The sequence below is a fragment of the Phodopus roborovskii genome, unplaced genomic scaffold, assembly GCF_943737965.1.
Source record: "Phodopus roborovskii unplaced genomic scaffold, PHOROB, whole genome shotgun sequence".
Taxonomy (NCBI): Eukaryota; Metazoa; Chordata; class Mammalia; order Rodentia; family Cricetidae; genus Phodopus; species Phodopus roborovskii.
This window is the reverse complement of record NW_026125391.1, coordinates 22,788,895-22,800,970: the sequence shown is the minus strand read 5'-3', so window position 1 is coordinate 22,800,970 and position 12,076 is coordinate 22,788,895. Positions and strand designations below refer to the sequence as shown.

The window sequence follows — 12,076 nt, the reverse complement described above, 5'->3', positions numbered from 1 at the left end:
GGCCCACCTGGATAATAATACAGCCAGAATTGTAATTAAATTGGCAGGAATGAAGATATTCTAAACTAAGAGGCACATGTGCCCCTCAGAGCACTGAGACAATAGACCTCAAGAAATTGGAATTTCCCCCTGAAGATGGAGGTTTCTGTCCCACTTGGTTCAGCAGCTGATTAGCCCCAAATAAACACACAAAGACTTATATTAATGTATAAACTGTTTGGCTGATGGCTCAGGCTTCTTACTGGCTAGCTAGCCAGTAAGTTAATTATTAACCCATTTCTATTACCTGGTAATGCTCCAACCTGTTACTCCTCTGCCTCTACATGGCGCCTCTCGGTAGGCGCCTCTATGCCTTCCTCTCCCCAGCCTTCTCCTGGTCTGGTAGCCCCACCTATGTTTCTTGGATGGCTACTGTCCAATCAGTGTTTTATTCATCCACCAATAAGAGAAATACATATACAGAACATCCCCCATCATCCCTGGGAGAAGAAAACCGAAGCCTGGAGCTGGACATAGGGGAGCTTGTCTCTTGTAGTTTGGGCCATTTCCAGACCTTTCAGGGAAGACTGGATAAGATAATGAGGCACAGGGCCACACCCAGACTGTTTAGTTATGCATACCTCTGGCTTTCTATTTGAATCTGAGCTTTGTGTTAGGCCCCCTAAGATGGACCTCTTCATCTGTCCCTCTTTCTAATGTGGTCGCATTGAGTAAGTGAGTCTCCGTTTTCTGTTCTTCACTACTGTCTAACTGTCCTGTAGAGGACAGGTACTGAAACCCAGCTTGTGAAGGTTTCCAGGACCCAGGCTCTGATCTAAAGCCTTTGCAACAGTTTTCTTTTGGGAGCTAAAGTTAACATTCTCAATATTCTTCGGGCAAAGACATTTTTGTTGGGGGAGGGACTCACTTTACAATTTAAAGGGAAAACAAAACAAAACAAAACAGTATGAGCACCAGTAGATGAGGTGGGATCCAAGCCAGCTTGGTCACTAATGATTCTCTCATTCTGGAAGGGTTTTCTGGGCCCTCCTTGAAGATCGCCCCCCACCCCAACCCCAACCTGTTAACTCCTGAATTTCTCTCTTCAGGAAGAGGCATGGTAATCACACACTGAGAAGCAGGCTCAAGGCAGGGGCCTGGCCAAGTGTCTTCACATGTAGGTGTCAGTAGCTAGCTGGCAGCTGTGCCATCGAGCCAGGTTGCAATGGGAGGGGAGGAGTCTGGCGGTACACAGAGGACATTGTCCGTGATGGAAGAAGCAAAGGCACTTGGAAGTAGGACCACAGGGTTTTAATCAAACACAGCAGTATGGCCGCCAGGCAGAACAGGTAGTGCTTGGAGAAGAGAAAGAAGACCATCTCCTTGGTAACGTAGATGATGTGGATGAAGATGAAGCAGTACAGGAACATGGCAAACTGGTTCTGGGGGAGCAAGAGGTCCTGGAGGCCCCCTGAGAACTACGGGGAAAGAAGAAGGCATAGCTGGCAGTGCCAGATCTAGGTTCAGTTCTGCCCTGACCCTGAAGTTGATTGACCTCAAGGAGGCACTCAGTAGCAATACCCGTACTCTTCCCAAAATCATGAGGAAGAGAAAATAAACGGGGAAAACCCTAGTGAGGTCCCTGGCATATATAGGGATCTCATTCATTTTGTATCTTGAGCTTGCTTTATCTCTCCTGACCCTGGGCACCAGGCCAACACTGTCCTTTCCCTCTCTCTCCCATCTTGCCCAGAAGGGATCCAAGGTTTCCAGATCTCTAGTTCTTAGAAATCCTCTTTTTTTTTTTTTTTTTTTTTTGTTTAAGATTTATTTATTTACTATTATACAATGTTCTGACTGCATGTATCCTTGCAGGTCAGAAGAGGGCATCAGATCTCATTACAGATGGTTGTGAGCCACCATGTGGTTGCTGGGAATTGAACTCAGGTCCTCCGGAAGGGCAGTTAGTGCTCTTAACCTCTGAGCCAGCTCTCCAACCATCTTAGAAATATTCTTTGGATATTGTTCCCTGATAATCTAGTTTTCTGGACAGTGATTCTCTGAAGATGCATCCCTTGAGCTCAAGTGAGTGTCTCAGACTCTGTGTGTCTCGACACATGTCACATGGCTACTATGTGATCCTCCACCTCAGGGTTTGCTCTTTATGAGGGCAGGCGACAAGAGTTACAGTCTCCTGACTGTGCAGGGAACTGGGTTTTCCGATGGGTCTGACTGTGAGTCCTCTTTTCTAAAGTCAGTAACTAAGCTCAGACTTATTCCACCTGTCATCAGTTTTGGTCTGAGTTAAAGAATTTTCCATAGTTTCTGCTCCACAATATTTTTTAAGATTAACAGCTAAATGGCAAAGACTGAGATGCCCTAAATTAGTGAGGAATATTAGTTAAGATATATTCACTATAATTTAATGTATTCATCCTCCCTTATAAAACTATGGAAGGCTCCATAATCAAGTAAGTCCCAGTTTTGTTTTTGGTAAATGCACCATAAGCAAAACACTTTTGTAAACTATTCCCAAGGCCCCAGGACTTAGATACATCCTTGCTGAAAACAGTTACAGAAATGAGAAGGCAACTCTGTCAAGACATAAAACTAAAGGGATAGGGAATGATTCCAGCTCTACTGCCTCTAAGGCAAATAGCAAGGAAGGCAGGAGACCAGAGGAAGAAATTCAGTGTTCTCTAGGCAGGCAGTGTTCTGTAGGCTGGGGCTCTGTGTATGATTTCTGTCACACTCTACAGCCGCGTGTTTTAGCCTGAAATGAGGAAGGGAGGAAGCTGTGGTATATGCATGTATGTGTGTGCGTGTGTGTTCATATGTATACGTTTATATATAATATGCTTGTACAGTGAACTGCCTTGCTCATATTATATATCTATGTATATGAATACACATACATATGTATTTATGCATACATATAGCATACCCTTTAGACTTTTCAAAACATTATCCATAGTCTGTCTTTTAAGAAGCAGAGGACTTTGAGGCTGGAGAGATGGCTCAGCGGTTAAGAGCACTGATTGCTCTTCTAGAGGTCCTGAGTTCAATTTCCAGCAACCACACGGTAGCTCACAACCATCCATAATGAGATATGGCACCCTCTTGTAAATAAATAAGTAAATATTAAAAAAATTAAAAAGCAGAGGGCTTCATAGTGAGCATTTTCATGTCATCCCATCAGGCATGCCTGTGAGATATCTAGTATAGGTTAACTGAGGACTTCCCACCTAACTGTGGGCTCCATCTTGTAGTTTGCAGTCCTGGACTGAGGAAAACAGTCACTGAGCCTCAGTCCTGAAGAAGCAGTGAGACCAGCCTCCTGGAGCTGTGAGCCAAAGGAGCCTTCCCTTCCTTCCTTCCTTCCTCCCTCCCTCCCTCCCTCCCTCCCTTCTGTGTTTGTCAGGATATCTGTCACAGCAGCCAGACAAGAAACTAGTACTAATAGCATCCCTGATTCAAACAGTTTCTGGCTCAAATTTGCAACAATTTTCATCCTTGGACATTGAAGAAAAAAATCTAGGAACTTACAATAACTGGAAAGTACCGTGGATTGTGAGTGGATTCTAAAGAAAGGCAAATGTTTTCTAGATATCGGGAGAGGAAAATGTATTCCAGATGTCCCGTTCAATAAGCTTGGCTTGGCTCAGTAATATCATTTAATGTATAATTAAGCAGGTACCTTGTGAGCAAGAAAAAAAATAATTAGGAAGCCAGCATGTGTTCACTGAGAATAACAAACCCATTTTCTCTTTAAAGAATTGACCAGTCAGTTGGACAATGATTTGGGTAATGTAATGCCTTATTCCAGGAAGCCTTTTGACACTGGGCTCAGGACAGGTTTCCTGGGCAAGCTGCAGAAATGCCAGCTGGAGAAAATGTAACAGCTGGTGTTGATTGATGGGCCCCTGATAACCTGTGGTGGGATCTTGCAGTGGGATTTACTTTGGGTCATATCCTTCTCAACAATTATAGCCACAGCTTAGATGAGGACAAGCTTCTCAGAACCGAGGATGACTCAGAGCTGGGAAGCATAGCTCATCATACATCACACTCCCAATAAAACTGAGAAGTGATGAATGTAAGCTGTTTCATGCGGGTCAAGAAGTGAATTGTATGAGTTCATAAAAATGGTAATACCTAACCATTATTGAACGCTCACCTAATGTGCCAGCTCATCACAAAGTGGCATGCATGCTTCCTCCCACTTACTCTTTACCTTGACCCCAGGATGAGTTTGACTTCACTGATGAGCAAACTAAGGCTCAAGGGGGATTAGTAATGTGCTCAAGGTTAAGTGGTTTACAAAAGTGGTAGAACCAGAGATTTTGCCTAGACCCTGTGACTTCAGCGACCAGGAGGCACCACTTTTAAGTGATGACATCTTTCATCATGAAGTCCTTAGAATGGTCTGGACGAGGTGATGAGTAACTTATAAGGGATTTCATCTCAACTCGTCTTTTGAAACAGAGTCTCATATAGCCCAGGCTAGCCTCAAACTTACTATGTCAGCTTGAGCTAGTCATTCTGCCTCACTCCCTGAGTGCTGGGATCCTGACGGCCCACATATGGTTTACTTGGTACTGGAGATCGAACCCAGGGTTTCGGGCATACTAGTTACTCTAGATCACCATCCTTCAGATGAGCACACATTTCTTGTGAAAAAAACATTGCATTAGTTGGTTATAAGGCAGTGTGTTTGACAGAGAAAACTCAGCCCTGAAAGGGAGGCGATGGTTTTGTTGACACTCAGTGGCCAGACACAGGGACTGCCTCCTCTGCTGCTACATCTTAAGAGAAACAAAAGCGGTGGGAAACCAGTCGTTGTGTGAGTTTCGAACACTTAAGACTATGTAGAAGGGGTGCTGGCTAGAGGGTGTGATTCCAGAGCGTCGCCTGCTCTCAGCTGTCCTTGGAGACTTGAATCTCATTTAACACGGCAGCTCTGGTAGAGTCAACCACAGTGCTCTCAGACCACCCTGCAAACTGACTTGAGGCACCAGGGGCTAGAGGAAGCTATATGGATGCTCACTGCTTCTCGGCCAGACTTGGGCAGGCAAGGCACAGAACCAAGCAGGCCGGGTAAACCCTGTCTTTCCTGGGTCCATGGGGATGGCGGGTAGCCCTTAGCACTACCCCACTACCTGGCGTGGCAGAGCCTGGTGCTGCTGCTGCTGCAGCTGCTCCATCACCTCCTCGTGCTGCCGCTGCCGTTCGTTCTCCTGATGCAGATACTTCAGGCGTGTCAGCTCAAACTCCATGCGCACCTTCTCCAGCTCCATTGCATTGTGGTGTTCCGCCTCAAGGGGCAGAGGCAGCTCCATGGGTTCGGGTCCGGGTCCAGGTCCATCGCCAGCCTGACCTTTGGTGGTAGGGCCAGACTTTGGGGACAGTGACTTGTGCCCTGCACAATCTCTGTCCTCACAGGCTTCATTCTCTTCCAGGAGAGAGAGTTCTAGCTTTGGGGGTTCTGCATCCTAGGATGGGGAAGAAAGGGTAGGGTGATGGTGGAGTCAGTGGGGGGCTCCCCAAAACCACTCTCTCAGCTCCAGTATCCAGGTTGGGTGGTGGTGGTGGTGCAGACCTTTAATCCCAGCACTAGGGAGGCCGAGGCAGGCGAATATTTGTGAGTTCGAGGCCAGCCTGATCTACAGAGGGAGTTCCAGGACAGCCAGGGCTACACAGAGAAATCCTGTCTCACAAAACAAAACAAAAGCCTAAAAAAAAAGCAAAGAGTATTCAGTGTCTCTTGCTAGAAGTGCATCTAGAGACTCAAGAACATAGGGCAAACTGCCATAAGGGGTGGTGCCCTAAAGTTGAAAGCGAGGCACTGGCAGGTGAGGTGGGCATCTGGTCAGGTAGTGGTTCTTGTCACCAGGGAGGTCACTTTCCTATTCCCCATACTTTATTGAACTGTTAGGCAATAGGTCTTTCAGGGACTCCAGAGTGAGGAAGCAGCCTAGGTGTGTTGAGAGAACCAGCCAACTATGTGTATGTGTCTGTGTGTGTGATCTATCCACAGAGAGAAGAAAGGGCCTCACAGAGAGAGACAGTGACAGTTTCATGTAACACTACAATCCTGTGAAGCCTCACTCGTTCCTGGTGGCAGCTGGGTACCAGTTATGGGGATGAGAGGCACAGTCCTGCTCTTCTTAGTGGCGACTGAATCTCACAGCACACACCCTTAGACTCTGGGGCTTGGCATGCTCCCTCTCCCTGCCCCATGGGATGGCTTGGGCAATCAGGGGACACTCTCTTACCAAAGAAGCCTTTGACTTCCCTTCGGGTATGTTGTCACCAGGTGCCACCTTGGAGAGGGTGGGGCAGCTTTCTCCTGCCCCTCGGGCTTCCATCACCTCTCTGTCCTCTGTTGCCATCCAGATAACCACAGTGCTGCCAACCAGGACCAGAGGACATATTTTGAAACAATAACATTTGGCTTCAGCAGGTTCTGGCCACCATCATAATCCCCTATCCTCATAATAGCCACATTCTACCAGTTGCTAGGGCACTTTAGGTTAGAGGCTGTGGCGACACCTCTGAGGAGTCATTGGTAGGAACTGAAGGTTGTGGGCAGCAAGGTAGCTCAGTAGAGTTGCTGGCAAATCCCCATCACCTGAATTTGATCCCTGAGATCCACATGGTTAAAAGTAAAGAGAGAACTGACTTCCCACATGTGTGCCACGGCATATGTGTGCATCCCCCAATAAATGTATGTAATAAGAAATTAAAAAAAAAAAAAACTCACTGAAGACTGAGCCTTTCTCGCTCCTCAGGGTTGCTTTGAAAACTGGAGGGCAGCTGTTGGTTCGAGAAGCCTACTGGATGAAATCCAATCCCTGAGGTTTACCTTTTACATACAGATTATATAGTGGGATGAATCGATTTCCTCCTCTTCCAACCCAGTGCTGAATGGTTTCCAGGATCCCAGAATGGGATCTTCATAGAAATCACTTCCTTGAAATGATGTCATTGCAGTGGATCCTAATCCAGTGTGGCTAATGTCTTTAGAAGATAAGTATGCTGCTAAGTACAGAGGGAAGACGATGTAGGCTCGGAGCAAGAGGGAAGGAAGCCTTGTGTTGGGTTCCCTGGAGAAACAGAATCAGTAGGTGACATAGGAAAAGAAACATGAGAATTAGCTCATGGGATTATAGAGGTTGGAAAGTTCGTAGTCTCCCGTCTGCAAACTGAAAACCCGAATCGGCTGGTGCTGCTAGCTGTCACTGCCAGCCTCAGTGTGGAGACCTGAGAACAAAGAGGCGGGCCCGAGTGCGGGGGCAGAAGACCCAGCAACCCACTCATGCAATTGGCCACATTCACCCTTCCATTTTGTTTTATTGAAGACCTCAGTAGATTGGATGAGGCCCATTGGCACTGGGTGTGGGCAGCCTGCTTTTCTTACTCCGTTTCCTTAAAGGTTCATGTCATCTATAGGCACCCTCAAAGCTGAGCCAGTAAATAACACCTAACAAGGTAACTGGGCATCCCCGGGCTCGGTCAAGTTGACTGGTAAAATTAACAGTTATTATAGGCTTGGATCAGAGCCTTCTGTCCTGGAATTTTTGGGAAAGCCGAGCCTGACAATGCCTTGATCCCAATGTCTAGTTTTTGGTATAAATGTTAGATGACTGAGCCATCCAATCCATGGGTCGCAGAATCACTAGGAAATGAAGACGACTTAAACTGTACTTCCCAATGGGTGGAATGGATAGTGGAGGAGGGGGTGAAGATTCTGGAAGCCTGTCTTATAAAAAACTTTATTTAGCAAAACACTTCCAATAGTTGGAGGCAGGGTCACATGACAGAAGGAGACAGTGCTACATCTGAACTCTAGCTTTATTATTACCAGCTGGGTAACAGTTGATAATATGTATCTGCTTCTTCCTGATTTCAACTTCTCATGACAACTGCTAGTGCTCGTTCAACGTTCAACCGTACGGCCACTCTCTCTGCCTTCCTGTTTGTCCTAAGTTATTTGCAATTTGCTTCGCAAATTGTACCAAGGGTAAGAATCAGAGTAACCTGGCTTGACGTTGCGAATGCAGAGACTTTCCCTGTAGTCACTGGTCAGCCTCACAGAAGGTGCCCATACCAGTTCCGTCTGTGGCGTGGAAATGGAAGAATGCACGGAGAGTTGCAGCCTTAGGTTGCAGAGCAGCAGGAGCTACAGGTGGGCCAGGTGCTCTTTGAAGGGGCGGGGCATACAGTATGCTGAAGCTGGAGGACACATCCTGAAGCACACATCAGTTGTGGGCGTGGCGAAGAATGGCAGAATTCGATGTATGAGTACACCACTCTTGAGCTTGCAAGCATGCACGGTCGCACGCACGCACGCACGCACACACAGTTGGTTCTCAGGATGCTACCTTATGATGCAAGGCAGGTGCAGTTACCACAGCCTAATCTGCGGGGAAGGTGGGCTCGCAGAGCGGCCAGGTGATGCAGGTCTGGGCTGAAATGGGTTTTGATTTCTCGCCCCTGTATTTCAATAAGAGACCATAAAGGTGATCTTTGGGGGCTTCAGCTGTAAGATGCCAGACGTTTTCTGCATCATAGAAAGAAACAAAACAAATCTGGTGTATCATAGAGAATTTTTATAACCTTGTTTGTAATAGCAAGACTGGGAGCCACTTAAGCTTCGTCGGAAAAAGCTGATGAAATAACCAGTGTCGCATCCAAGTCAGAGCTGCTAAGCAGAGCCAGGTGTGATAGCGCAGGCAGGTAATCGGAGCAGTTTGGATGCTGAACAAGATGACTGAGAATTCAGGGCCAGCATGGGTTATGTAATGAGATGCCATCTCAAGGCAGATATTTTAAAGACGGTATGGGGAAAAAAAAAAAAAAAAAAAAAAGGACAGTAGCTGTGTTTACATCAGTATCTGGTCCTGGGAGAGAGATAATTCAGAAAGGTAAAACCAGCTACCCTATAGGCACTAATGTGTGCATTGGGAAATGTGATAATACGTTGAGTTCATCGCACATGTCTAGAACGTGTCTGAAAAAGATATCAAGTGAGCCACTTCACAATGGCTGTTCTGAGGTGAGAGAGAAGAGGGACCAGGCTTGGGGACGGTAGGGGAACTTATTTTCTTGTTAACTATGCCATTTGTATTCTGACTTTTAAAAATGTGCATATATTATATTTTAATTACAATTTCAAAGTGTGCCCAGAGGAGAGAGATCAGCTCAGCACAGGTGAAGAGGTTAGGATGTGCGGTACGAAGGACAGGCAGTCTTAGGAGTACTTTGTCCTATGGGACCTGCACGTCATTTAACCTCATCTAGTCTATTCTTCAGTCAGAGATGGCAACTTGCATTGAAGCAGCCCCTCCCTTCCTGGTCCCTCAGCTATGGACTCTGAGACACTGTACTCAGTGTGTGCTGGAGTGATTTAGCGGGTTTAGAGTTTTTAGTATGTATACAGTGTTCTGCCTGTGTGTATCCCTGCAGGCCAGGAGAGGGCACCAGACTTCATTATAGATGGTTGTGAGCCACCATGTGGGTGCTGGGGATTAAACTCAGGACCTCTAGAAGAGCAGTCAGTGCTCTTAACAACTGAGCCATCTCTCCAGACACAGTTTAGAGGGTTATAAATGGTAACCATAGCAATAGCTTATGGCTTTTGGGAGCTAACTATATGCTGGACCGTGGAGAGTTTTCAGGGTGTGTTGTACTAAGTTTCAGAACAGCCTAGAAGTTAGGACTATCACTATCTCTAGAGGTTAGAAACTGCTTTATGGAGAGAGCACTCTGGCCACAGTTATGCAGCTAGTAAAGAAACCAGGACTCAAGCACGAATGTCCCTGTATCAAAAAAAAAAAAAAAAAAAAAATCTCTTCAGACTCTTCGGAGTATTCCTGGGTTTTTAACCCAACCAACCATGCTGAGACAGGGATGTTCAGGAGAGGAAGTGACTAAAGATGCTCCGAGGACCCGTGGAGGAAGACACATTAAAGTGGTGGCAAGGGGATGCCTGCATCGTCCTGGAAGCCTGTGTGTGAGTGTTGTAACCATCATAGCCAGGAGACAGAACCCACAGTGGTTCCAACAGGGAAGGGAGGAGACACAAAGCACGATTAGTTATGGCAGGTTGAAAATGCCAGAATGAAGAAGGTAAGGTCTGGAGAGATGGTTTGGTGATTAAGAGCGCTTGCTGCTCTTATGGTTTGGTTCCTAACACCTACATGGAGGCTCACAACCACCCACAACTCCAATTCCAGAGGTACCACATCCTCTTCTGGCTCCCCTGGCACCAGGCACACACACAAAAAAGACACATGTCTAGGTAGACACTCAAGCATATACATTTAAAAAAAACCTACCTGTTTAAAAAAAAATTGAGGTTAGGGAGGTGACTGGGATATGGTGGTGGTAAAATACTTGCTGTACATGTATGAAGATCTGAGTTTGGGTCCTCAGCACCCATGTAAAGCTGGGTATGTTGGTGCCTGTCTGTAATTCCAGTACTGGAAAGGTGGTGAGAAGTGGAGCTCTGCATATCACTGGCCAGGCAGGCAGGCTAGCTGAATCCAGGAGTTCTAGGTTGAAGATTTCCCATCTCAAAAGTAAGGTGCAGTCTTTGAGAAAGACACAGGATCTCAACTTCTGATTTCAATACAAATTATACAGATCTACATGCATGCACACACCACACATAGACACATACACACACAGCACACATACAACATATACACAATACATAAAACACATACAAAACACAATACAACACACACAACACATACATACAACACACACACACAAAACACTCACACTACACCCCCCCCACGTACACATCATATCACACATACCACATACACAACACAACACAACACACACAGCATACATAAAGCACATACAGAACATACACACATAACACACACAACATACACAGCACTCACACAAAATACACACCACACACACCCCATATGTACACATCACACCACACACACATACCACATGTGCATATCACATACCACATGTACAACACATTCACACACACACACACACACACACACACACACACACCAGAAAAGAAAATATTGTGAGAGGTGCTCCTAGAGACTGAGATTCAAACTTTACAGGAGAGAGTGTGGTCGAGTCAGTGAGGTCAAGATCAAGGTGGTCAAGACCAGCAAGCTTGCAGCAATGCCAACCAAACTCTCTGGAAAGTTGCCCAGGAGATGGTGAACTTGCCAGAAGTCACCACAGAAAATCTCAGGGGTTGGGGCAGGGTGGGGGTGGGGAACTGGCCACAGGTGCTGCTGAGACCCTGGAGTCGAGGTTTTGGCACTGGGGTTGCACACTGCAGCATTTAAGTTGCCCTAGAATCATAAAGCAGAACCTCAGGTCCAGTGATGGCTCCGCTGCGCCCTCTGCAGACAAATCTTGGAATCACACCAGCAAGAGACAGACAATCCAGGGATTGTTACCTTCAGAAGCCACGTTAGTTCCTGCCTCACTGCTCTGCCTTTGGGAAGTCACCAAAGCCTCTCACCGCCCAGACTCGGTTAGAAAATCGCAAGCATCACCATGTGTAACCCTTCCCTCTGCTGAGTACGGAGCAACATTGCACAGAGGGAGCACTCTTGGCTTCATGCTCCCTAAACATACCGCATGTATGGCCCACTTCCTTGCCTGCACTGGTAGACATTGCTCAGCCTAGAAAGCCCTCTTGGGGTGTGTCTCTGGTTGCTCCTGGTAAAATGATTGTTTAATTTTTCTCGCTGGATAAGATACCGCTGTGGATACAGCCTTGTTCATAACAACTGCCAGTGAAGGGACTGTTTAGCTAATGGTCCAGCTAAAGCACTGGCTCCCTTCTGACTAGTAAATGTGACAGAGGCAGGCAGACCCAAGGGTCATGGAGCCATACCCCCATGTTGGGTCTGGACACCCCAAGGAGAAACCACTTCCTTCCTGTTACTTCTCGCCTTGCTGTGGGCAAGTCACCAGCTGATGACCCATTTTATAAGTTCAATTCGATTTTAGAAGCTTGGGCAACAGTGATAGGTGTGTGGCTTTTACTATTTAAAGAAACTTTATTTTGCTTGTATGGTGTGTGCATGTACACAAATGTCTG

The 12,076-nt window shown here is 46.5% G+C and overlaps 1 protein-coding gene across 1 annotated transcript; it reads right to left on the bottom strand.

The window, feature by feature from the left end:
- Positions 1 to 1,163: 1,163 nt before the first annotated feature.
- Positions 1,164 to 6,453, bottom strand: Tmem247 (transmembrane protein 247). Its single transcript, XM_051175194.1, has 3 exons — positions 6,255 to 6,453; positions 5,139 to 5,471; positions 1,164 to 1,457 (listed from the first exon to the last, which is right to left on the bottom strand). Exons 1-3 carry the CDS (start codon positions 6,369 to 6,371, stop codon positions 1,164 to 1,166), a joined length of 744 nt encoding a protein of 247 aa, XP_051031151.1. The 5' UTR covers positions 6,372 to 6,453.
- Between the last annotated feature and the right edge of the window lie 5,623 nt (positions 6,454 to 12,076).

Excerpts from the sequence above, each read along its gene's own strand:
- Tmem247 (XM_051175194.1), bottom strand. The coding sequence starts at position 6,371 with ATGGCAACAGAGGACAGAGAGGTGATGGAAGCCCGAGGGGCAGGAGAA. Across the intron at positions 5,472-6,254 it reads GGAAGTCAAAGGCTTCTTTG|GATGCAGAACCCCCAAAGCT; the intron begins GTAAGAGAGTGT and ends TCCCCATCCTAG. Across the intron at positions 1,458-5,138 it reads ACCAGGCTCTGCCACGCCAG|TTCTCAGGGGGCCTCCAGGA; the intron begins GTAGTGGGGTAG and ends CTTTCCCCGTAG.